At 62.4% G+C, this 26,135-nt stretch overlaps 1 protein-coding gene across 1 annotated transcript; it reads right to left on the reverse strand.

Annotated features, from left to right (window-relative positions):
* Positions 1-5,883: 5,883 nt before the first annotated feature.
* Positions 5,884-24,843, reverse strand: JUP (junction plakoglobin). The gene is made up of 15 exons (XM_036398997.2): positions 24,806-24,843; positions 15,335-15,567; positions 14,135-14,388; positions 12,656-12,894; positions 11,601-11,802; positions 11,066-11,210; positions 10,610-10,713; positions 9,343-9,681; positions 8,786-8,941; positions 8,364-8,483; positions 8,081-8,231; positions 7,875-7,996; positions 7,630-7,669; positions 6,919-7,086; positions 5,884-6,725 (listed from the first exon to the last, which is right to left on the reverse strand). Exons 2-14 carry the CDS (start codon positions 15,558-15,560, stop codon positions 6,941-6,943), a joined length of 2,244 nt encoding a protein of 747 aa, XP_036254890.1. The 5' UTR covers positions 15,561-15,567; positions 24,806-24,843; the 3' UTR covers positions 5,884-6,725; positions 6,919-6,940.
* Between the last annotated feature and the right edge of the window lie 1,292 nt (positions 24,844-26,135).

Genomic DNA, 26,135 nt, shown 5'->3' on the forward strand with positions numbered 1-26,135 from the left:
GCCCGGTCCCCGCGCACCTGCCCGGCGCATCCCCCGGCGGCGGGGCCGGGGCTGGGGCCGGGACGGGGGCGGAGCCGGACGGGAGCAGAACGGGGGCGATGCGGGGGTCGGGGGTGCTCATTTCCACCGTTTTCCCCGGCCCACACCAGGGCCACGATTCCCACCAGGCAGCCTAGGACTGGGCTCCTTGTTGAGGAACCCACCAGGACAATCCTGCTCAGCCCTGCGGGCTGGTGGAGGTGTCCCACCTCTTGTCCCAGCGAGCCCGGGCACACAGGGTGGTGATGACTACTGAGGGACACTGAGCAGCAGCTCTGCAGTGTTGATGCTGTGGGTCATGCACAGACAGCAGCTTTTGCCCCTTGGGAAGGACAGGGAGAGATTTTGCGCCCTTCACACAAAGCCATGGGATCCCCATAAGGGTCTGGGTACATTTTCCTGACCAGCCCTGCTCTGCCACCCCAGGGCTGGACCCCCGCATCATCACCCACGTCACAAACCCTGCACCCGCAGTGCCCACTGCAGTGCTGGGACCTGCTAGGTCCCTGATCAGGAAAGGGGCTTTTCCATCCCACTCCAGCCTCCCCATTCACCACCCCTGGCTCCAAGCATGGCCTGGCATGAGCCTGGCCCCCTCTGTGCCCCACACTCCCTGCCTGGCACCCTCTCACTCCCACAACCACGCTGGTGCAGAAGCAGCACAGAGGCAGGAAAGGTGAATAAATCATGGTGTGCTGAATTATGGAGGAGCTGGCAGGCACGTAGCACAGGCCGTGGGTGTGATGCTGGCAATGCCAACGTGCTCTGTCCTCATCACCTGCCCCAATACCCACCCTTGTGAGCACCCAGATAATCAGTGAAGGGATGCAGCAGCTGGAGCTGCCCCTCACTATCGCACACCTTTGCCTGCCTGACTCCTACCCATTGGGATCCTGACCCCAACTAAATCCTGCCATAACCCCAGTCCCCTCTGGAGTGAGGACTGGAGCAGATGCCCTCAGTCCCAGCCTCTCCCTCCTCCTGGAGCTGGATTTTCCCTTGGTAAGGCCTGGCATGACACAGCCACCGACTGGGCACCCACCCTCCAGGGACCCCAAGGACTCAAGCACACGTCTCAGCATGGACAGGCAGGAGCTGCTTCTTCCTAATCCCCTGCCCCAGGATTTGCTGCTCTGGGCAGGTTCCCTGTGCCTGCACAAGCAGATTACAGGGGGCTATTTCTGATGGCAGCTTAAAGGTTTGACGCCATGGGCCCCCTCCAGCACATGCCAGCAGCACTGGAGGCCTGGCTGGCTGTGACCTGCAGGAGTGTGGCACTGAGAGCCACCGGCCCCATGGAGCAGGGCTGGGGTGCTGGGGTGCTGTGCTGCTGCATGCTCCCCACCCCACGGCACAGAGACAGAATTTGGGGCTCAATCCCTCGTACTGCCACTGCAGGGGGCCGTGCTGATGGTCACCTTCTGAACAGAGAGGGGAGCAGCCACAAGGGGAAGGCTGCAAGCACAGGCAAGGCATGGTGAGGGTGATGCTCAGCCTGGAGTGAGCAGGTGGGTGGAGGCCTCGGCCCCATCTGTCTCCCAGTGCCCCACATCCATCCCCCAGCCCCTTGCTCTAATCCTGCCCCAGCCACACGCAGGCCAGAGGCACAAACAAAGCAGAGATAATCTGTCTGTGCCCCCTGCTGAACCCCGACCTTGCCCAGGGATGGGCCAGGTCACAGAGCCATGGGCACTGCCCCTGCCTGGCCATGGGGGCTGCAGGGACCTCCCCCTGGGGTCCCCACAGCTCTGGGGGCTCTGCTGGCACCAGGGACCTCCCCCTGGGGTCCCCACAGCTCTGGGGGCTCTGCTGGCACCAGGGATCTCCCTCTGGGATCCCCACAGCTCTGGGGGCTCTGCTGGCACCAGGGATGGATCCCCACAGCTCTGGGGGCTCTGCTGGCACCAGGGATGGATCCCCACAGCTCTGGGGGCTCTGCTGGCACCAGGGATGGATCCCCACAGCTCTGGGGGCTCTGCTGGCAGCAGGGCCCCTGAGCCCTGCTCCAGGCTGGCACGTCTGGGGGAGCAGCAGCCCTGGCATTCCCCTGGCATTCCCTGGCACACCTTGCCAAGCCCACCAGTGTCCCAGCACAGCACAGGGCAGCAGGGACGTGCAGGGGGTCCCGGCAAATGCTGGGGGGTCTCTCCCAGCATCCGGCTTGGCTCAGCAGCAGCTGCTCTCAGAATTAGCCCGGGATGTTCTGGGTGAGGAAATCCAGCCCGTCAATCCCATTAGCGGTGATTAGCGCTGTCCTGGCCGTGCCCACCGCCCGAGCCAGCCCCGCTGCCCAGGGGCACTCACGGAAATACTGCAGGGTCTCCTCGATCTGCTGGGGGGTCAGGGGGGCTACGGGCTGCGGGGGGGCGCTGGGGGCTCGCAGCCAGTCCCCGTGGTCGTAGCCGAACACGGTGTCAGCCCGCAGCGTGTAGCGGGGCAGCTGCTCGCCCAGCAGGCTGATGATCTCCACCTCGGGGACATCCTCGCCGCACAGCTCTGGGGACAGGGGGACACGGCGTCAGCCCAGGGTGGGGGGCGTATGCGGGGAGGGGGCTGTGCAGGGGGGAACATCCTGTACCCCTCAGCCCCCGCTGTCCCCCGGGGGTTTGGGGCTGGTGTAGGGATTGGGGGGTCCCCCGCAGGGTGGCACTCAGGGACCCTTCCCCAGCTGTGCCCTGCTCCCCTCCATCGCCCCGCTGCCCGCGGGCGGGGTCCTGCTGCCATCTCCTGGCCACGCTCTGCGCTGGGGACAGCGGGCCTGGCGTGCAGCGCGGGGTGAAGGATGCCGGGACAGTGGCTCATCTCCGCACAGAGCGGTGACAGGCTGGAGGAACAGCCCAAAGCAGACCCAGCTCCTCACCTCCCTCACCCTGGGGGCCCGCTGGCACCCTCAGCTGTACCCACCAGTGATGGTCGCGGCATCGCGGCGTGTGCCCAGCTGGGACACCGGGCCGGGGTGGGGACAGGCGGTGACAGCTGAGCCTGGGCTGGGCTGGACGTGGCAGGCGGGTGGGCTCTGGCTGGGGAGGGTCTCTCGTGGGACCGGGGTGTCCAGTTTGGCTGGTGTTGCGTGGGGGCCTGGCTGCCATGGGGAGAGGCACCAGAGTCCCTTCTCCGGCCCCTGCCTGGGGGGAAGGAGCTGTTCAGGTGATGCTCGAGGGTTCCAGGGACACATCCTGAACCCCCATAGGACAAACACCTTCCTGGAGGCAGCATCTGCCAGCCCGGTGGCACAGCCAGGGCTCAGGTGTCCCTGCTCCCTGCCGATGGCACAGGAGAGCTGTGGGAACGGAATCCAGCTCAGCTCCACCCCTGAATACGGGGCAGGTTTGGCAGAGGCAAGGGGTCAGCGTACCTGCTCTGCGGTGGCTGCTACGGGACGCGGGGGCTCAGCACCAAAGCAGCGCCAGGACCGGGCAGGACAGGATAAGACAGGACAGGACAGGAGCCCTGGCCCCACAGGGTCCCTGCCGGGTCGCTGCCTGCGGAGCGAGCAGGGAGGAGCTGTCGAGTTGCCCGGCACTGGGCAGACACGGCAGTAGTGCCAGAGAGAGCCTTGGGGAGCTCCACCTCGAAGAGCAAAGTCCAGCGAGTGAACCTCCAGCCTGTCGGCACCAGGATGCAGAGCAGGGAGCTGCCGTGCCGGGCAGGGCAGGGCTGGGCAGCATCTGCCTCATGCCAACCATAAACATCATGAGACGGGCCATAAATCCGGCATATCCCTGCTCTCTGGCCACCTCCAATGGCTCTGGGTCGGGCTGCAGCCACTGCTGGCACTGCTGCCCCTCGGCCCTGCAGGGCAGGAGCTCCCTGCCGCATCCCCAGCCCTGCTCCCACCTCCACCATTGTGGGGCTGCGGCACAAGCAGCCCCTCGTTCCCAGGTCATGCCAGAGCACGGCTGCCCTCTATCCCGGCAGATGCTCAGGGTCGCTGCCACATGCACAGCACCCAGACCAGGCCACCCTGCTCCCCCCTGGCACACAGGGACAGCGCAAAGCAGCACTCAGACCCCAAATCACACCCACAGCCTTCCCCAGTCCTGTGCCCCCTGGCACTGCGACCACCAGACCTGGGGTTCGCCCAGAAAGCAGCTCCTCAGCCCCAAACCCTGCGACCCTCCTGTCCCCAGGGAGGGAGCGGGACCCACCGTGCGGAGGTGCCGCGCTGCCGCTGGCTCCGGGGAGCGAGCGCGGCCGGTGAGTCAGCTCAGCCGGGGCTGCCAGAGCCCTGCGTCTGCTTTTGGCCCAGCTCCTGCACGTACATTCACTCTCCCCGGGGGAAGCCTTGTTCAGACACGTGCGGTGCAGCTCCCATCGCCCGCTGCTCCCAGAGCCCCCCGTCCCCACTGACCCCGGACCCCACTGTCCGCCCTCCGCCAGCGTTTGATGAGCCGGGACCTGCCCCGGGAGCTGGGCCAGGGCAGAACGGTGGTCCCGGGCACCGATGGGACACGGGCCAGGAGGAGCAAGGTCCTGGCTCAGGCCGGCCCAGGTACCTGTGCAGACTCGCTCCCTGCCCTGCCCGATGCCGTCCTGCACCTCCTGCCCGGGCACCTCCCGAGGAGCGCCGTGAGAAGGGGAGAGATGAGGCAATTTCTCCCAGGGCTGCGGCAGCCGCCCTCAAATTCTCCGGGGAACGGAGGGGACGGGCTGGGCACGGCCCGGGGCTCGCCCGCGGGAGCTGCCCGGGGATTTGGGGTGCCCGGAGGCAGCCGGGGGGGACGCGGGACACCGTGAGAACCGGAGGCACAGCGCACCCGGTGGCAGCGGAGGTGGAGTGGGACACGGCGGGAGGCCGGGTGCACCAGGAGTGCGGGAGATGCCGGGTTCGGGTGCACGGATTCCGAGGAGGGCGATCCCTACACGCGCTGGGCGCTGCTCCCGGCGCCGCGGTGGCTGCGGAGCCACCGGACCTCGCTCCCGGCCCCGCCGACAGTGAAAGCCGCTCCCCGGCAGGTGCGGAGAGCAGCCGAGGATGCCGGGACCCGCAGTCCATCCCTCCCTGAGGACCCCGCAAGCAGCTCCGGTTGCTCTGGTCCAGGTGTCCTCTGGCTCCAGTTCCCCCCCACAATCCCGCACACGCCCCTGGCGGCTCTGCGCAGAGGGACTGGGGATCTCGGGATGTGCATCCCTGCCCATGGCTCCGGGAGGGCTGCAGGACCCGACCCCTCCTAGGACAGATGTTCTGGGGCATCTCCAGTCCTGCTGGCACTTTGGGGCAGCCAGCTCTGACAGCAGGAACATCCCTGTGACCCGCAGCAGGGCTCCACGAGGGGGATCCAGGCTCAGCACAGCCAAACCCCCATCCCAGGCACACAGGGCTGGAGCCAAGGCCTGTCACCGATTGTCTCCTGCTCTGGCAGCAGCTGCAGCAGGCCAGGGGCTGTCTGGCCCCATCCCATGAGCCACCCCAGCCCCATGGCCCTCGGGAAGTGCGCTGGGTTCTGCCGGGGCTGCCCGGAAAGCAGCTGTTGTTTTGCTCACTGCAGGTCCTGGCACGGGCTGTGGCAGGAAGCAGCTCCATTTCCCTGAGCACTGGGGTTGGCTGTGGCCACAGGCAGGCAGGATGTTCCCCCCAGTCCCCCTTTCCAGGCCAGCTCCTGCTGCTTTGTCCCCGCTTGCTCCTGTCCTGAGCACGGCACATGAACCTCGGTGTCCTGCCGTGCTCTGTGGCAACCTGGGCCCACATCCAGGCAAAGCAGGTGCCAAGCATGGGAACGAGCTCCCCAGGATCACTCTGGCCCACGGAGGGACTCACCAGAGGGCGAGGGCTGTGCCTTCCCCTGGCTGCCCCAAGGGACCGTCCCCAGCCGACAGAAGAACAGGCTCAGGGCAGCACGGGGCTGCAGGGGTTATTTTATTCTTTGCTTTGGTCTATACAAAAACAACTTACAGAAATAATAAAATCTTCCATTCCTGACCCACACTCCAGTAGCTGTCCATCCCTTTCCAGCTGGAGTGTTAAACCGCCATCAGATCTAAAGCCTCTTTTAAAAAATGCGTTAGATAAGGGAGGAGGGGACGGAAACACACCACTCACCAAAGAGAAGGGAAGGGGTTAAAATGTGCAACAAAGATCAGTACAAGGACACAGTTCCTAATGCTGGAGTCACTCCTCTATGGGGACTGGCAGGACAGGGACACAAAGTCAGCTCCCAGTGGCTGATAGGAAAGAATTAAACCTCAGACACCCCGAAGGTCCTGGGACACGGACCCTTTGCTTTCAGCAAACTGGATTGGCCTGATTCAGTTGGGGTTCGCAGGAAGCAAAGGGTTTTTCCATGTCAGATTCCTCTCCTAGAACACTAACACGCAGAACAAATCGTGGGGAAGTTAGAAAGCACAAACTTAAAGACGGCAAAAGCCGTTGGCACCATATTAAAAATAAAAAAGAAATATATATTCATAGAAAAGACTATTTTGCCAATGAAAGATCACTAACGGTGCAAGGTTTGTGTTTTAAAGCTTCAGAAACAGTATCTTGGATGCTGGATGTGGCAGTAGGTGCTCGAAGCAGTCCCAGGAGGAAGGACCTTCTCCACAGACCCACAGCGAAGAAAACAAATCGAAAAATAAAACCTCTCGTGGGAATGGAAAAGTTTTGTCTTCTCAGGCACTTCTGTCTCCCAAGTCCTTCTCGCGAATGCTCAGCTCTGGGGCCACCCTCTTCTGCATGGAGAGAACACCTGCAGGGGCAGAGAACTCCAGTCACCCACCCAGGGGGGATCTGGGAGGACACCAGAGCATGGGACCCCCTGGGCCCACAGGTGATGGGGACATTGACAGCGCCAGGGACCCCGTGGTGGCACCAGGGACCCCCCAGCAGGGCAGGTGCCACCAGGCAGCCCTGCCACAGGTCCCAGGGGTGCTGGCAGGTACCTGGTGTGGGGCTGCGGGTGGGTTAGGCGAGCATGTGGTCAGCGAAGGGCGCTCGGACGCCGTCGCTGTAGGCATCCATGGGGTAGTCCCCGTCCATGTCCATGTGCATGTCCATGGGGTCCAGGGGGATGTCACCCGAGTACATGGGGCGGTAACCAGGGTCCAGCTCTGCAGGGAAAGAATGTGGCAGCCTCAGCTCCCATCAGATCTCAGCCACCTCCTTGTCCCCCCCGCCCAGGGCAGCATGTGACACGTGGTGATGTAAAAGGGCCCCGCTGTCCCCTAGCCCAAGGGCACGAGCTGTGTGTGCTCCCTCTATGGGGACTGACAGGACAGGGACACAAAGTCAGCTCCCAGTGGCTGATAGGAAAGAATTAAACCTCAGACACCCTGAAGGTCCTGGGACACAGATCCTTTGCTTTCAGCAAACTGGATTGGCCTGATTCAGTTGGGGTTTGCAGGAAGTAAAGGGTTTTTCCATGTCAGATTCCTCTCCTAGAACACTAACACGCAGAACAAATCTTGGGGAAGTTAGAAAGCACAAACTTTCTAAGCTGAGCATCCCACTCAATCCCCAGCAGACGGGGCTGGCACTTGACTGACAGCCACCTGAGAGAGGTTTTAAAACCAGCCTGGCTTAGTGACAGGAGGCAGCTGCACCCCAGAACCCAGCCCATGCAGACCCTGCAAGGAGGGCTGTGCCATACTCACCATCTGAGTAGGGCTCGTTGATGGGGATCATGCTCTGAGCCTAGGGAAGAAGATGGCACAGTTGAAGGGATTGATGTTCCATGCTCAGGGGCCATGACCCAGGAGCTGAGGCCACAGCCCATCTGCCTCCCACCTCCACTGTCTGGCAGCCCCTCCTGTCTGAGCTCTGGTTGGAGGTGCTGCCAACAGCTTTTGGAAGCAGCACGGGGCCATCCCCAGGGAAAAGATCTGGTTGGGATGCTCACCGCTTCCCAGGCTGCGGGGTCATGCTTGAAGAGGGAGTTGGTGAGCTCCACGGAGACGCGTTTCCTGTAGTCAGGGTTCTTGTCCTCCGAGATGCGGAAGAGCACAGCGGCCGCGTAGGTGGCTGTGGGGACGGCCAGAGCCTCAGCTCCTGCTGCCACGCAGCACCAGCACCAGGAGAGTCCCCTGCACAGTCCCCAGCACTCACCTGTGCCCTCATTCCTGGAGTGCAGCAGCTCCATCAGGGGAGCTGAGGCCCCCTCAGCATCGATGGCATCTGCTGCCTCCTTGTCCTGGGCCAGCTCGCAGAGCACGCCGGCTGCCACGCGCTGGATGTTCTCCACCGGCGAGTACAGGAGCTGTCAGGAGAGATCAGCACCCGTGTGAAGCAGCCTGCAAGGAGCCCCTGTGCTCTGGGCACGTCCTGATGCGTGGGGCCAGCAGCCCAGGGTGCAGCTGGCCGTGTCCCCCTGTGTCCCCAAAGCCCTGACCTGCACGAAGAGAGGGATGGTGTTGAGGCGGAAGATCTCCATGCGGTTCATGGGGTCCCGGGCCAGGATGTGCAGTGCCCCCGTGCAACCCTCCACAATCTCTTCCATCTTCACTCCATCCTGCCAGGGAACAAAAGCTCAGACAGAGCCCTCACATCGGGGCACGGCCACCTGAAGTGTGGGCACAGGGCACCCCCAGGTTTTTAAGGTGACAAAATATTTTAAACAGTTTCATCCCATTTCATTTGTGAATTAGTTTTCAGTCTTGGACTGCAGGAGGAGATATGTTCAGTGCTGCAGGCTAGTGACAGCATCTAAACACCTCTTGTGCATTTGAAAAATCTGTAAGTCAGAGGAGGGCTGGGTTTTGGGGTGCCAGGCTGTGCTGGGAGCAGGGCAAAGGGGTAGGGGTAGGTGCTCACTGTGTAGGGCTGTTGTGTGCCAGCAGCTGCATGTCTCTGGGCGTCCTGGTGAGCCTTGACCAGCAGCTGGACCAGGCGGGGGATGACAGCAGCCTCCTGCAGCGGGGCGTGGTTGGCCGGACACAGGGCCAGGTTGCGGATCAGGCCTATGGTAGCCTGGGGGAGAGGAGGAGGAGGAGGAAGGAGCCATTTGTCCCAACTGTGCATCAGAACAGCGTGTGTTCCCCCAGAGACCCACTGGCTGCACCCCTCCCTTTGTGTCCCACGCCATCCCCTCTGTGGTGCAGGCTGACTCAGCCTCCCCCTGCCCTGGATCCACCCTCTCCCCAAGCTGAGCTCCAACTCCCATTAGCAGCAGGCACGAGCCCCTTCCTCCATCAGGACATGACCCACCAGGAGCAGGGCTGTGGCAGCAGCAGCAGCCACCATCACTCTGTGCACAGCACCAGCTGCTGCCCCCCTCAGCATCCCATCCCAGCACAGAACAGCAGCCAGGAGCCCTCTCCAGCCCGGGCACCGGCCTCCTCCTGCCCCCCAACACCCCTCTGGCCCCTCACCTTCACCAGTGGCCACTGGTTGGGCTGGTTGAGGAGCTTGACAATGGCGGGGATGCCGTAGTTGAGGCGCACTGAGTTCTGGGCCATCTCAGCCTCGGGGTGCCGGCTGGTGAGGTGCCTCAGGGCGCACACGGCCGGCTCGGTGATGTCCTCCTTGTCACCCGCCCGCAGGATGGTGTGGATCAGGGCCTCCACCCCGTTGGACTGCGTCACCAGGGTCTTGTTCTTGCTGTTGTTGCAGGTCAGGTTGGAGAGGGTGCCGGTGGCACAGGTCAGCACATTCACATCATCAGAGCTCAGCTGGTTCACCAGGATCTTGAGGACGCCGTCCAGGCCCTCCTGCAGGGGTGGGGATGGGAGGTGGGAGCAGCACACACACAGTCAGACCCAGTTCCAGCCCCACATCCAGCCCCACAGCAGGCAGTGATGGGGGGGGGGGGGGCACAGTGTTCCTGACTCCCACACAGCTCCTTTTCCATCCCCCCATGGATCCTTTTCAATCCCCCAGATCCTTCATGGTGAGCCCCAGCCACTCTAACGCGTGCAGTTTCACTCAGAGTTTAATGTCTCCTGCTGGGATCACCCTTCTGATGCCCCTGTCAGCACTCCCCACGTGTGATGGAGTGACCCCAGTCCTGGCCGTGCTGACCAGCAGCCAGCAGCAGGTCAGGAAAGAGTTAAAGAGCCATGACCACATCCTCCTTCAACCCTTCAGTCATCAGAGCCAGGGATGGTTCCATGACAGCCAAAATAGTTTCCAGGCTGCATCAGAGCTAATCCACATGGAGCGGCCCCAGCAGATGGGAAAACTCATCAGGAGGCAGCAAAGGGCTGGGAGAGCAGACCCAGAGCAGGGCTGGAGTCACCTCTGCACAGGCTGTGGGCACAACAGCCTTGGCAGCAGCTCTGCCAGCAGCTCCCCCAGGAGCTGGGCAGGCAGCCAGCCCAGGACAGGCTGATGGGGCTCCTGAGCCAAAGCAAACTCTGGTGGCACTGCTGAGTGACCGTGGTGGCCTTGGCCCAACGCTGGGGACATGCAGGAGTGCTGGCAGCCAGCTGGCACGGGCAAGTGAGCAGCACTGGGATGCAGGGCAAGCCCTGCTGCTGGGTAACTTGGGCACAGCAGGGCAGCCCCTCACCCTGCCAGGCACATGGAACAGGGAGCACAAGGCTTTGGACTCAGCCTGGCACGAGCCACCCAGCACCTGGCAGGGACATGGCTCCAAAATGTGGCACTGAGGCACAGCCAGGGGTCCTGCAGCCTCACCTGCTTGGTTGCCACGTCAGAAAGGTTCCTCAGGGTCCACAGGCAGTTCTGGACCAGCCTGGGGCTGGAGCTGGTCAGGTGCTTGCCCAGTGCCTGCATGCCACCTGCAGGGAAGGGGACAGTCCTGTGAGCACCCCTGGCCATCCCAGCAGGACAAGGAGCAGCAGGGCTGGGTGGGCTGGGCATTGGCTGATGCTCCTGCACACAGAGCAGCCTCGTGGCTCAGCAGAGGCCAAATCTGGTGTGTGAAGAGCTCTTGGACAGCCAGGATGGATCCTGCCCACACAGGAACATGCCTAGGTAGCCTTCAGAGCAGGAATCCAGGCCAGCACAGGCTCCACTTGCCCCTGCAGACCTCTGTCCGTCCCACAGCCATGCAGGAGGACACATCTCAGCCACATCACCCTGCCACCACCATTCACCCTCCTCCTGTGGCTGTGCCCCAGCCTCTCTTACCAGCCTCAACGATGGCAGGTTTGTTGCTGGGGCACACCGACAGCACCTTGAGCACGCGGCTCGTGGTCCAGAGCAGCTTCTCGTAGTTGTAGCTGCGCATGATCTGCACCAGGGCCTGGGGTCCCCCGTTGGCCAAAATAATCAGCTGCAAGACACAACCCCAGAATGGTTTGGGTTGGAAGGCACCTTAAAGTTCCAGTTCCATCCTCCACCGCAGGCAGCAGGACATTCCACCACGTGAGGTGGCTCCAAGCTCTGCTCAACCTGATCCTGAACACTTCCAGGGATGGAGCATCAAGAAGGGAGGGTTGGGGTGTGGGACCCCCTCTCCAGATCCCCCAGCTCATGCCAGGACACAAGCCAGGCAGGAGCTCCAGCCCCTTGGCATACAGGAATGCTCCAGTCACATCACCAGGGATGCACGAGATGCTGGGGTCTCCACCACTGCCTCCTGTACATCCTTGAGGTGCAAAGTGGGGCAACCACCCCCCTCCTCCTTCCCCACATCTCTGTCAGACTGGGATCCCCAGCCCACCTTGCTCTCCTGGTTCCCATAGGCCAGAAGCTGGAGGCAGTCGGTGGTGATGGCCAGGAACTTGGGGTTGTTCTTGTTCAGCAGGGGAACCATCTTCTGCAGCCCGTCAGCCAAACGCACGGCCATCTTGGCCCCCTCCTGGTACAGCAGCAGGTTGTGCAGGGTGGTGATGGCGTAGAAGAGAACAGACTCCACGGGTGAGCTGTGGGAGGGCAGCACACTCCACGTCAGGGCAGGAGCAACACCACACTCACAGCAGGCTGCAGTAGAGCCCCCAGGGCTGCCCCGAGCCCAGCACCCACCAGCACCCCAGGGAATGGACGCCTCAGAGCCTGAGCCCCATCTCTGTGGCCAGTGTGGGTGAGGTAGCTGCTCCTCCTCCTGCCTCCATGCAGGCTCCACACACAGCAAACCCCAGAGGTTTTCACAGGTTCACACTCTCCCATTGCTTTGGCGAGCAGGAGGACCCACACTGAGGGCAGCATGAGCCCTCCCTTCCTCTGCCTCCATCCCAGGAGGAGCTGCCAGGCTCTGCCATCCCCACCACTGTAGCTGGCACAGGGTCTGCAAGGGCCCCCTGGCGTGCAGAAGCCTAAGATAGGAAATGCCAAGTCATGGTGAATGGGCTAGAAGCCCTTCTTCCACCTTTTGGAACTCCTGCTTATCTCTCTGTAACCCTATAGGTCACTTTCCTTTAACGCCTGCCATTGGACAATTTCTGATACCCCTGTACTCTACATAAAGAGCTGTTTTAGCTTGGTTCTAGTAGAAGAGCTGTCACTGGGACCCTCCACAGAAGAATCAATAAAGACATCGCTGTGGAACCCCACACAGCCTTCTCCTCTCTCTCCCTGCATCTGCCTGCCTGGGCACCTAGCAAGGTGAAGGGCAGAAATCACAAAGAGCTGATAATCACTAAAGGGCTGATCTCACTTAAGCTTGCTAAGGTTGCCTGCAGCTAAGAACTGCTTGGGATCTCGGGCAGTCTGTCCCAATCAGAACTGCACTATCCAGGACGCCCCAAACCCCACAAAAGGCTATACACCCCCGTGTACCTCAGCATCCTGACGAGGGCTGGGATGCCACCAGACTTGAAGATGGAGAGCAGGCCCTCGCGGTGGTGGGAGAGGTTGTGCAGGATGCTGGTGGTGCAGCGGGCGGTGTCCAGGTCGCTGGTGCTCTGCATGGTGCGCACCACGGCCGCCACGATCTGCGGCGACTGCATCAGCGCGCGGCGCGACGCCTCCTTCTTGGACAGCTGGTTCACAATCATGGCTGCCTTGCTGACAACCACCTGGAGGGACAGTGTTGAGGTGTGATGTCGTGGTTTGCCTCAGATAGCCCGGGTTTCTCCCTGAAGATTCCTTCCCCAGGTGTGTCAGTCACCTCTCCTTTCCCCTCCCGGCACTGTCTGTCAGTCCTGGCATTCCAGAAGGCATCGAGTGATTGGCAGAATTCAAAGGATGCCCTCTACCCCTGGGGGGACATTGGGCCATCCAGGTGTCATTTGTCCCTTGAGATTTCCCCCTCCTATACCTGGTCAGTGGCTCCCTACCCCTTCCCTGCCCCTCTCCCCGGGGTTCAAAGGAGCAGCAACCACAGGCTCAGGGAGTTCTGTTGGAGCTGGTGCTGGATTCAGAGGTCTGTGGGCCAGAATAAAGCTTTGGATCCAAACCCTCCATCAGAACCAACTCCTTTCCTTCACCGTCGCCTTAAAGCTTCTCTGCCAGAGGGAAACCTGAGCTCCTGCATGTCTGGGTAAACAATTCTCCAAATCACTTGTCTCCAAGCACCCAGCTGCAGCATCCAGCCAGCCAAAGGTGTCTCTGAGGTGAGATCACCACAGCTGCCGCCTTTTGGTCAAGCAGCAAGGGCCAGACAAGCTCAGGCACGTCCCATCCAGCTATATTGGTAATTATTCCAATAGGAGAGGAGCCAGTGTGTGGGAAGGGGTCCCACAGCAAGGACAGGGTGTGAGGTGACGTGGCTGGGCAGGGTGGGCTCAGTCCTGGTGCAGGGCAGAGGCAAGCAGGAGTTTGGCCAAGAGGAAGGAGACAGACAAGGCCACAGAGCCCCACAGGGACAGGAGCCCATCAATGTCACAGACATATTTTATGAAAAATCCTTTTGCCAGGATCTTTTCTCCTGAGAAGCTGAGAAGCTTCAGCTTCTCCATGTTTTCTGCTTTGGAATGTAATTTGGAGAACTGTTTACCCAGCATGTGAAATTGTTCTTACTTGATGACCAATGACAGCCACCTCGACAGTGTTGAGGCTGTGAGCAGTCACAAGATTTTATCATCATTCCATTCTTTTCCTTGCTAGCCTTCTGATGAAATCCTTTCTTCTGTTCTTTAGTATTGTTTTAATCTATCATTTTCTTTTAATGTAATATATATCATAAAATAATAAATCAGCCTTCTGAAACATGCAGTCAAGTTTCTCATCTCTTCCCTTGTCCTGGGACCCCTGTGAACACCACCACACATCAGTGCAGCAGCTGAAGAGACAAACACAGCAAACAGAGCTCCTTACCGGGTCCTCATCGTTGAGCAGCTTGGTGAGCTCTGGGATGGCACGTGTGGCCAGCTCAGCATCATCCTGGTAGTTGATAAGGTGCACGATGGCTGACTTCAGCATCTGGGAGGGCTCTGCCAGGCGCTGCACGTTGGTCTGCTGCCCCTCCAGCTGGGTGGTGATGAGGAGCGAGCGGTCCTCCACCGTCTCGGGGTACATGGCAGCCCGGACACGCTGGGCACGGGTCATGGCCAGCTGAGCCTCCATGTCCGCTGCAGGGGGGGACAGGGAGGCAGCGTGAGGCTCTGTCCAAGGAGCACTCCCAGCCCTGCTTCCCAAACCCAACGAGATGAGCAAGAGCTTAGCGCAGAGACACCGGCCACGTCAGCAGTCCCCGCGCGCTCTGCGCAGAGCTGGAGCTTCAAAGCGTAAACAGATCCGGCAGCACAGAGATAAGACAACACTCAATTAGGCAGCATGATGGGGCAGTTGTCACACAAGGCCCATTAATTAAAAAATTAAGGATATTTGCAACTTGGGACTAGCTGGCACTGGAAAAAAGGAGAACACTGAGGCCTTGCCCATCGAGGATGCTGAGGTGTGATATTGCAGCTGCCACCCCTGGTCCCCACCTCTGCACCACAAGGACTGCACAGGGTCCTGTAGGGAGTTCTGATCCCCATGGGAGCCGTCAATAAACCTACTGCTGACAGGGAACTGCAGAGGCAAGCAGAGCAAACCAGCCCCTTTTGAGGGGATAGAGCTGGAGGAAGCATCTCCTTCACCCCAGGCTGCAGCTCCACATCGTCCTCGCCTCAGCGGGAGAAGCCGTGGCAGTGCCCACAGTGTTATGGCACAGACTGGCAGCTCTGGCAGCCACACTGGGACAGGTTTCCCAGCAGGCAGACAGGCAGTAGAGCAGGTGGCAGATCCGTGGGATGGGATCAGCTGTTCCCATCTCGAGCCAACCCGCTGGCACGCTCGGGTGTGCGCGCAGCTCAGCTCCAGCGCGGGCTGACCGCGCGCCACCCCCGCGCCACAGCCTCTCGGCGCTGGGGAGGAGGACAGGAGGAAGCATATTTTAGGCAGCAACAACTCCCAGGGTGTGGAAGCCAGCATGGAGGAGTACCCAGAAGCAGCATGGCTGCGGGGGAGGAAGAGGAAGGCAGGAGCTGAGCAGCTGAGCCTGCAGATGTGCCGGGCCTCACAGCCCCTTACCTTGCGCTTGGCTCTGGCTCTGGCTCCCTCCCTGGCAGTAACTCGTGGTGGTTGTCTTCTTGATGGTGTACTGCTTCCCATACACCTCATCATCGTCCCCCAGGCACTTGCTGCTGACCGAGGGCACCTGCGTGTTGACGCCGGAGTGGATTCCGGAGTCGTAGGTGTAGGTCTGCTGCCACTCCGTCACCTTGATCGGCTGCTCCATCATGTTCATCACCTCCATGGCTGCTCTGCAGGGTGGGCAGGGCAGATGTTACACCTCCAGGTAGCCTCAGGACCCTCCTGCCCCTCTCCTGGCCCCGAATGGCACGGCAGGCCCCGCACAGCAGCCGGCCCGGCGCAGAGGGAGCCGATCCCTATCTGCCCTCCTCCCCCACTGGAGATGAAAGGCGGCACCGCGATGACGAACCCAAAGCTCAGCACTTTGCTGCTCGTGTTCAGACATGAACGGCGGCTGCGTCTCACAGAGCTGTGTCTCACCACTGCCACGGCCAAGGTGTGGGCAGGCTCTGCCCAGCACAGTGAGACACCACAAGCTCCAGGGTCCCATGAGCTTTTTCAAGACCCTTTCCAGAGACACAACCTGCTCAGAGCTGGGGGCATGCCAGGAGCTCCAAGCTCCATATGGCTGGAGTTCCAAGCATAAAATGAACTTTTTTAGAAGCTTCCTGGGACACTCCTAAAGCACCTAAAAATAAGCAGGCAAAGACACTGGCTCAGCTCTCCTATAGGCGCCCACGGCGTGGTCCGGGGCTGGGCACTCCCCACTCAGTGCCAGGACAGGGCAGCCCGGCACATCCCAACACTCAGGACAAACCAGCCAAGGTTGCTGGGAGCAGGGCTGGGATTTCCTTGTCTTTAATTTGGAGATACAGGAGGAGGGAGGATGGCTCATGGATTAATGCCTGAGCTCACTCAGGGCTGTGAGTCACCAGCCCTGCATCCAGGCCCCCGGCACGACCAGGAGGGAAGGAGGCAGGCGGGGAGGGAAGGTTGGAGGCAGGCAGGGAAGGAGGGATGGAGGCAGCACCCGCCCAGCCCTCCGCTGACCCATCACCCAGCATTCCTATCCCTTCCCGGGCGCGCAGGAGTGGAATGAGTCAGAGTTTCAGAGGCGATAAGCAGCGAAGGGAGCAGCAGCAGCAGCACCCATTCCAAACACCCTAATTACCACCTGCACCGGCCCCGATTCCTGCGCCGGGCTGGACCGGGGCGGCCGCGCATCCCTGGCTCCGCTCCAGCCGCCAGCACCGCGCGGGACCCGCAGGGACCGGCCGGGCTGGGGCGGCAGCCTCGGGCTCCAGAACCCTCCTGGGGGAGCGAGAACACGGAGCTGAGCCCCCCGCCAGGCCGGAGGCTGAGTCAGGGCGTCGGGTGGTGGCCGAGGACGCGGCTCGGCGGGGCACGGCGCGCTCGGGCTTGGCGCGGCTCGCCCCGGCTGTTTCCCAAGGAGCACCCGCCAGCTGCAAGGGAGGAACCCCGAGCCCTCTGCACGGGGAGGAACCCCGAGCCCTCTGCAAGGGAGGAACCCCGAGCCCTCTGCACGGGGAGGAACCCCGAGCCCTCTGCACGGGGAGGAACCCCGAGCCCTCTGCAAGGGAGGAACCCCGAGCCCTCTGCACGGGGAGGAACCCCGAGCCCTCTGCACGGGAGGAACCCCGAGCCCTCTGCAGGGGAGGAACCCCGAGCCCTCTGCACGGGGAGGAACCCCGAGCCCTCTGCACGGGGAGGAACCCCGAGCTCTCATCCTTCAGATGGGAAACAGAGCCCCCCACGCGTGTCCCCCCGGTAGGAGCATCCCACAACGCCCAGCCCCGGTCCCACCGCCTGCCCGGAGCCACAGCAGGGCGCTGCTCCTGCCAATGCGATATTTTTTGAGCTGTCAAGCAGCACAGGCAGACTGAGAGCGGCTATAATGGGCTGTGGTGGTCAGGAAACGGAGGAGCCGCTAATGGAGGGCGGTGGAGGCAGAGCCGGGGTGTCTGAGCAGTGGGGCAGGACAGTGTGTGACACACGGTGCCAGGGGCCAGAGGAGACACAGCTCCGCTCCCCACCCCGCGTGGCAGCAGGGATGGGCCGTGAGAGCCCCGGAGCGGAGCTGGGAGTGCCGCGGAGCCGCACACCCGCACCTGCGTTGGTATTTGGGAGGGCGGGTCCTTCGGCTGGGTCATCCTGGCCACGGTGGCAGTCTGTAAACCGTGTTGGGAAACTCAAGAGAAGCCACAGTCGTGCCTTATGAAGTGTGGAGGTGATAGGCAAGAGGGGGCTCTGTGGCACTGGCAGGGCACAGCACCGTGGTGCTGGGTGAGCTGGCACCCATCCCACCTGCACAGCAAGGCCACAACACCCCAGGCCAGCACTGGAAAGCTGCCCTGGACAAGGTGGGCAGGGGGAGAGCAGAGCTGAGGGCAGCACAGACCACAGCAGCTGACAGATCTGGAAAGGGCTGATGCTGCTGCACCACTGTTGAACAGTGACATCCACTCCACAATTTAGAGGCATCAGACAGGCACTTAATTTTCCAAACCTCCAGGAGCTGGGCTCAGACACCGTACAGAGCCCTGCATTATGCATGAGCCACCCCTTCTGTCTGCACCACAGCACCCAGGGACATCAAAAGCCAGCACAGCTCCTCGAGCTCTGACACGAGCTGCCCCAGACGAGCTCCAAGCAGGAGAGCAGGACCAGGAGCCCCACAGAAGAGACACAGGCAGCTGTCCTTCCCCTGGGCATCCCCCTAACAGCATTTGCTCATGGCCGCAGGGGCCAGCGAGGCCAGCAGCACCCGAGGTGACAGGGCCAGTGGAGCAAATGCCAGACACTCCTACTGTGAGCAGTGACATTTTCTGAGCCCTGTGTCAAGCGTGCCCTGCTCATCACTCCGTGAGGGGCAGACACTGACACAGCTTCTCCCCCATCCTCCACAGCCTGCCTCTGTCCTCAGGTGTCCTCTCTCCTCAGCAGGATCAGGAGAGCTGGTTACCCTGGGTTCAGGAGCCATTTCCTGGCAGTGTTTCTAGGGAAGTGCTGTACAGGAAAGGACCCTCATGCAGGAGGGAGAAGCAGGGTGTTATTTGGGGCACATGTGACAATACCCACACTGAAGGGTCAGCCACGAGCAAGGGGCATGTCTGGGTGGGCTGGAGCCACATCAGGCCTGTGGGCAGGATGATTGCTGCTGAGCCCAGCCCATAGCTCCCCCACCAAACTGGTGGAGTGGAAGGGGAGAACAGTGAGGGCAGAACGAACCCACCAGGCCTCACCTGAGCCCCACTCCACACAAACCTAGACCCCAGGGAAACAGGGCTTGCTCCTGGGAACGGTGAGAAATCCCTCAGGAATCAGTGAGGCAGCTGTGGGGGACTGTTCAGAGGCGCCAGCAGGTTTGGGGAGAACCCCCAGGCTGCTCCTGCACCACAAGGAAGGGGCCCAGACACCCGAGGGGCTTCAGCCATGGGATGCAGGACAGGCAGGGCCTTCAGCCACTCAAGCAGGGCACTGCCAGGAAGAGGTTAATCCCTCTCCCACCACTTCCCTCAGCCAGGAAGGCAGAGGAAGCTCCCGCAGGCAGTCGGGCACCGGCCAGCAGCTCATCCGCCCCCGGAGCCATTTGATCATCGTCCAAGCAGCACAGCCCCCCGGGACACTGTCTGCAGAGGAAGTCTCTGGCAAACATGCAGCCCCAGGCCTGACCAGCCCTTCTCACCAGCTGCTGTGAAGCCTTCAGCCTCAGCAGGCAGGACACAGCCGGCAGACAGGGCTGAGCTGCCCAGAACAGCAGCAGGAATGCAGTGAGTGCTGCTTCATGCAGAAATATCCACTGCTCGGGGGCTTCTCGGGGAGCAGCAGCCCCTGGGGCGAGCAGCCGTGATCCCCAGTGTGGGGTCACCCCAAGGCGAGCAGGTGGGGGCCACAGGGCACCCTCAGGAGCCCCAGGGTCTCAGGGCAGGGGTGTGAGGGGCAGCCTGAGCTCACCACATGCAGGTCCAGCCCGTCCTCAGCTCAGCATGGAGCAGTGTGGGTGCCAGCAGGGGGGATGCCAGAGCCCCCCAGTGCTGGGGGGGGGGGCCCTCATGCAGCCCCAGCATGTGAGGGGCTGAGCTCGGTGGTGGGAGTGTGTGAGTGGCTGCAATTACAGTGGCCAAGGCTTTTAAGGGAAGGGAAGAGGCAGTTAAGGCAATTCAATAAATGCAGCACAAGAAAAGACTCTATTTTAGAAGCACTTACACTACACACAAGCCATCTCCGGTCCCCCCCTCCCTGGAGCAGCCAGGGATTAGCAACTGCCCTGGGCAGCCACAGCACAAGGTCTTCCCACAGACAAGGACACCCAGAGCCCTGGGAGAGCTGCACCTTGAAGTCCCCCAACACCCTGCCCCTGCCCCAAGGTGCTCTGAAGTGACACCAAAGGGCTGATGAAGCTGAGGCAGCCGCTAACGAAGGCCCCGCAGCCGTGGCACAAAAGCTTCAGTGGTTTTGAAGAGGATCCTCAGGAACACACAGCAGGAGCAGGCAGAGAAAGGAGCTTGTCAAGACCTCACCAGCATCAATAGGAAGCGTTGGAGTCAGATCCCAGCACCAGGAGCCCTTTCAATGGGGCTTTACAGGGAAGATGAGTGGAAGAATTCAAAGGGGAACGAGAGCAGCTTGAAGTTTAATGAGGAGGAGACAGCGGCGGGGGATCAGCCTCTCGTTAGAGCAGGCAAAACCACTGGCCTGGCCTTGCACACAAAGGAGCCCATGGCCTTTGTGCATGGATGTACCCTGGTCCAGAATGGCTCCCAGCTGCCCCACCAGCTCTGGGCACTCAGGGCATTCAGTGGGGTGTGGGAGCTTCAGATCCAGGCTCCAAACCTTTTCTATATTTCAGCTACCGTGATTTTGTTATATTTGAGCTGCTGAATGCCTCATGCAAAGCTCCAGCTCCTCTTGCTGGGGGTGCTGCATCCCCCTGAGCACCAGACCAGGCTCTGGCAGCAGAGCAGCTCCAGAAGGTGGTAACTGTGCCATGACCTGCAGTGCTCAGCTGATGCTCTCCATCAACCCAGAGCGTGTCCCCGAAATGCCTCGCCTGCACCTGAATTAACAGCTCCTGACAGCTCCAGCACATGCCAGGCCCAGGCTGTGATGTTTTGGCACTTCACATCACAAACCAACACAGTATTATCCATCAAGTGCTCTCCCGCTGCAAGCGCGCGCACAGCACTGAGCATGACACCCACACCCGGCTCCTGTGCAGGGGCAGGGCCCACAGCAGGACCCTCAGCCCAGGGAAGGCTTTCCCAGGGACATCCACCTGCCCAAGACCCACTGTGGGGTCCCTGGCAGCGCATCCCCCTCCCCACATCACTGGTTGTTGGCACAGACACCTCCCCCTGCAGGGACACCAGGATCAGGGGGACCCACATGGGCTCATCTCCTCCTCATACTTTGCTGATCTCATTAGAATCAGGTCTGGGAAAGATGGGAATTTGCCACTTGTCCATGGAAAGGAGAACTGGCATGGTGAGATTAATCGCAATTACTCCATCTGGATAAAAAAAACCCAAAAACCATTATTTTGTTTCAATGAGCACAAAGAACAAGTTGTTCTTTAAGAACACTGTAATTGCAGGCTCTGGACCTTGCTGGCTGCTCCCAGCTCCAGCCACGGTGCCCAGGACACAGGGAACGCCACCTGACCCTGCCAGAGGAGCTGGGGCAGTGAGGAGGGGCACAGAGGTGCTGAGCCCCGGCTTAATTTCTCCATCCAGTTGCATTACAGCTGCAAAGTTCAGACGCTTCACAAGAAATTATCACCCACAGCCGTCAGCACCCGGCCTGTCGGAGCAAGTTAATGATTTGTCACCAGGGCTCTGCCCGCGCGTCACCGCGATTACAGCAGCTCTGCCAGCAGCCAAAGGTCTCTCCCCACACACAGAGGAACGCTTTTCATCCAGCCCCCTACCCCAAAAAGCCACACGGGACCCCAGTGCACCCACCCCACGGGGTCTGTGCCCCAGCAGCAGGGCAGCCCCCCCCGGAGGGCGCTGCCACCGTCACCCCCTGCCAGGTCAGCTCAGCCAAGCGTGGGATATTGGGAAAACACCGAGCATTCCGTCTCCACCCCGCCAGAAGCTCCTGGTCTGGGAAGGAGGCCCGAGGAGTGGCTGGGAACAGGCAGCGCAGATGTCGCGGGCTGCCCGACAAGCCCCGGCAGCCGCGGTTCGAGGCTCCTGCCCCGTTCCCAAAGCGATTCCCGAGCTCAGAGTCCAAGGCGCGCCAGGATGCCTCCAGGGCCGCCAGCAGCCGCCGCAGAACCCATCGGGGATGGTGGATTTAGAAGGGTATTTCAAACCTCTGCTTAAATGGAAACATCTTCACCTCCCCCCCCGCCCCCAACCCGCGCAGCCATCGACAAACCGGGTGTGGCTGCAAAGCCAGCCCTGTTTAAGCACAGGCACGATGCTGAGGTCAAGTTTTAAGCTTTTTTGGAGAGGGAGTACCTGCACCTTCCCACGCCCTTGTCCACATCTTTGTCAAGTCTGTCCACGAGCAAAGAGGGGTAAAATCAACCCTCCCAGAGCAGAGAATGCGATTCAAGGCAGCGATGGCAGCTCCCGAGCTGCCATCCCCAGCCGTGTCCATTCACACAGACCCACCTGGGACGCCCCATGGGGCTGACACTGACACCTACCCCCAGCTCTGGGTGCCCACACACGCTGTCTAGGTGGGGAAGCACCACCTGGACCCGGAGTTAGGCTCCTACTGCTGTAACAGGCACGACATTTCTTTTTAACTTCTGTTAATTAGAAGCCAGTCTAATTTAAACCTTCAAAACCAGCACAAGCGTCGGTACAGATGCTGCAATTAAAGTTCTGCAAGTTCTCTGCGCAGAGAGAGGCTTTGCTCCCCCAGCCTGCGGAGCGGGGCCAAGGGCAGCTCCGCTCCCAGGCTCTGCCATCTGCGAGCGGCAGCGCGCCCGGCAAAAGCGCCGTCTTAAATCTCGGAGATCTGGAAGTGTGATAAAAAGCCAAATCCCACCGAGCGCTCCCACACCAAACCACAGCCTTGAAGGGAAGCCGTCCTCCCCAGGAACGGGCTGGGCTGCAGGAGCCGTGCAGCTGTACCGCAGTGCCTGCCCGGCTGAGTGAGGCTTTCAGGTGGGGGAAACAAAGGGGTGGGTTAATAGGATTAGGGCAGCGCCGAATGATAACACTGAAATGCGGCACCAGGACCAGAGGGGACATCCCCCAAGGCCCCCCTGGCTACAGCCCGGCCACGATTCACCCGCGCTACCCCAGGCACGGAGCACAAACTACTCGCACACCCAGCCCCAGGAGACCCCTCCCAGCAGCCCGGCTCGTCCCCCCAGCCCCTCCCGGGGATGAACGCGCTTCCTGGAGCCGGCAAGGACACGGCACATCGCCCAGACAATAGACTGGAACGCCATTGTCTGAGAGAGGGCCCCGCACGGCCGCCCCACCTTTCCCCAGCGCCCTGAGCCCTGGGGACCCGCGGCTGTCCCTGCCCCTGCACGGCAGCCACGGTGCAAGGAGGGAGAACAGCCCTGAGCCACCGCTGCCAGGAGCTCTGCGCGTCCCCGTCCTGATGGCCAACTTGTTTAAGCCAAATTAGCAGTAAAATGGGTTTTTCATTACACTTCATGGAAATCCTCCAAAACAATGAGCGATAACAGGCTTCAGATGTGCAAACGCAGTTCCAGTGGGTGCCCTGCACCCTTTCCAGCCAGCTCCGACACCGACAAGGACACAGAAATGGACCCCTATAATTTTCTCATCCCTGTTTCCGGCTGGACCGGACACTCCGAGAGCGGAGCCCGGAGCAGCCCCCGCGGACACTGCACCTGCCCTGGATGCGGCTGACAGCCCGGAGCAAACGCCCCCGGCACCGCTCCAGCCCCATCCCCGCGGCAGCTGGCGGGGAGACGCTGCGCCCCCGGCTCCCCCCAGCCGATGGCAGACGGACACCGGAGCCGCGAGCTGCTCGGGGCTGGCACCAGCGCCAAACCCAGCACGACGTGGGCTGGAGCAGGAGGTGAGGGGGGGGGGACCGTGTCACGGGGCTGTGTCCCCAGCCCCCACCACCCTTCTGCTATGGGGAAGCTGACAAGGGAACATGAAACCAGGCATGGGACTCACCCAGGCACCCCAACAGCGTTATGGGGAAGCCGGGGGTGCAGGGACTTCCAGCCTGGCCGGAGAGGGTGCAGGCTGATGGTCTCACACCCCGGCAGGCACAATGGTGGCGCAGGTCACCCTGTCCCGTCCCCTCCTGAGCGCTCACGCTCCTCTCCCAGCACACGTTGCTCGTATGACAGCCCACGTTTGCCTTCTCCGGGCAACTCCCAGCAACATTTCAGCATTATCCTTTCATCTGCGCTGTAAACCTGATTAATTAAGCTAATCACTCAGCTAACGCAATTAGAGCGCTCTCTCCTCTCCAAACATCAGACAAACAGCCAAGTTTCGCTCCCCCCGCCGTTTCCCGGTGCGGATGTCCGCTGTCCCGGGCTCAGCCGGGACCCTCCGTGCTCTCTGTGCCCAGCACCCCTCACCCGCGGGGGGCTGTCGGGGTGATGCCAGGACCCCCCTGGACCCTCTCAGCCCCCAGACCTCACATGCCAGGCAGTGGGCGAAGGATATGCCCGGTCCCACAGGTAAGGACGGCGATGTCGAGGCGATCCGAGGCGGCCTCAAGAGCAGCATGTGGTGTCGCCAGGTGTGGCTGCGGGCACGGAGCAGCCCGGTTTGCGTAAGAGCCCCACAGCACCGGGAGAAAGCCATGCCAGGGCCTCGCCCGCCCAGCGGCAGCTCCGGGCGCGGCCGGGGACAGAGTCAGCGCCTCGCACCGGAGCGCGGAGCCGCGACTCGGCACCGGGAAGGGGCCGGGACAGCCCGGCTGCCCATGGGGAAAGCCCCGGGGATCCGCCCAGCCTGTGCCGCGCAGCACCGGCCGAGCTCCCGGGCAGCACACGGGGAGCCCTGCCCCAGACGGCGGCAGCGGGGCCGAGCCGGGACTCCCGGTGCCGCCCGGCCCGGACACTCCCCGGGTCCTCCCCGCCCCGAGCGCGGCCGCTCCCCAGCGCCGCGCGGCGGAGTCCGGTGCAGCCCAGCCCGGAACAACCGATAGCCACAGCCCCAGCCCCGGCCCCGTCCCGGCCGCCGCAACTCCGCTCACCGGACCGCTCCCCGCCAGACCCCCGCCAGCCCGGTCCTCCGGACCCTCCCCGCTCACCGGAGCGATCCCTGCCCGGTTCCGCCGGCCTGTTGCCGCTCACCGCCGGTCCCCCACGCCCGATGCTCGCTGACTCGGCTCCACTCACCGCCGCTCCCGTGCCCCGCCCCGCTCACCGTCGCTCCCCGTGCCCGGTACGCCAGTCCCGCTCGCCGCCGCCACCCGTTCCCGGTACCGGGGCCCCACTCACAGTCCCTCCCCGCCCGTTCCCGGTGTCCCAGCCCCGCTCACCGTCGCTCTCCGCCGCCCGCCCGCTCCTGCCCGAACAAAAGGCGAGCAGCGCCCCGCGCCCCGCCCCGCCCACCACAGGCCACGCCCTCGAGCCGCCCCTTCGCTATTGGCTGCCTCGCACGCCCATCAACGCCAGGCCCCGCCAGGCCCCGCCCCCGCCGGACGTGTTTATCCGCTCCCCATTGGCGGGGGCGCGGGCGCCCCGCCCCCTGCCCGCATATGATTGGACAGCGGGGCGGGGTGGGCGGGGCGCGGCTGTGGCAGAGCAAGGGCGCGACCACGCGGGGACCACCTGGGTGACGTCAGTGGGCGCGGCCAGGTGGGGCCGGGACCCGCCCCTGGGCAGGGCCGGGGGCTCGGGGGGACCCCTGAGGCCGTGCAGGGACCCCCGGGGCCATGCGGGGACCCCCGGGCCGAGCGGGGACCCCCCGAGGCAGGAGCGCGGGGGCGGCTGGAAGCGGCACTCGGGAAGGGCTCGGGGCTGCTGGCGCTCCGTCAACCCGGTCCCCGCCGGACCGGTCCAGCCGGGTGCTGCCGTCGCGTCCCGGGCGAAGCCGCCGTCACCCAGTGCCCGAGTCATCCATTGGATACGTCCAGCCCACCTCAGGACCCCCCCCCCCAGGTGTGGGGAGCAGGAGGATTGTGCCCCGGTGAGGATGAGGAGGGAGCATCCTGCACCCCCCGCTCCCTGTACGGTTCCCTGGTGCGTCTGGCAGCGAGCGCTGCCAGGCGGGGATTCGATTCTCAGCTCCGAAGGGAGGTGAGAGACAGCGCTTCCACCGCCCCTGCAAGGAAAATGGAATTCATGGCTGTGCGCTGAGCGGGAGAGCCGGAGCGCAGCGAGAGAGAGCTCTCGGCACAAGGAAATGGGCACACGGCACGACACGGCAGGGCACGGCAGGGCAGGGCACAGCGCAGCTCAGGCCTCAGCCAGAAATCTCATTCGTGCTCCCCTCTTGGTCAAGGTCGAGGGTGTCAGGGAAGCGCCACGGTGTGACCCAGCTTCCTGCAGCCGTGCCCCTGCATCCCCTGCATGCCACTTCCATGTCCCCAATCAGTCACTGTGCATCCCATCTCTGCACCCCTGGCACTGCCCCGCAGCTCCACGCTGTGTCCTGGGGGACAGGACGGTGGCCATGGGGGACAGGACGGTGGCCATGCTCAGGTCACCGCCACTGCCTGGCTCACGCCGCCGCTCCCAGAGCTGCTGCTCCTGCCTGGCACTGCCAGGAGTGATGGATGCACATCCAGCGGCTGCAGGTGGGAGCAGGACAGGGACCCCGGGCACCCCACGGCTGCGAGGGGCTTTGCCTGGTGCCCGTAGATCAGC

This window comes from Molothrus ater, chromosome 27 (genome assembly GCF_012460135.2).
Source record: "Molothrus ater isolate BHLD 08-10-18 breed brown headed cowbird chromosome 27, BPBGC_Mater_1.1, whole genome shotgun sequence".
Taxonomy (NCBI): domain Eukaryota; kingdom Metazoa; phylum Chordata; class Aves; order Passeriformes; family Icteridae; genus Molothrus; species Molothrus ater.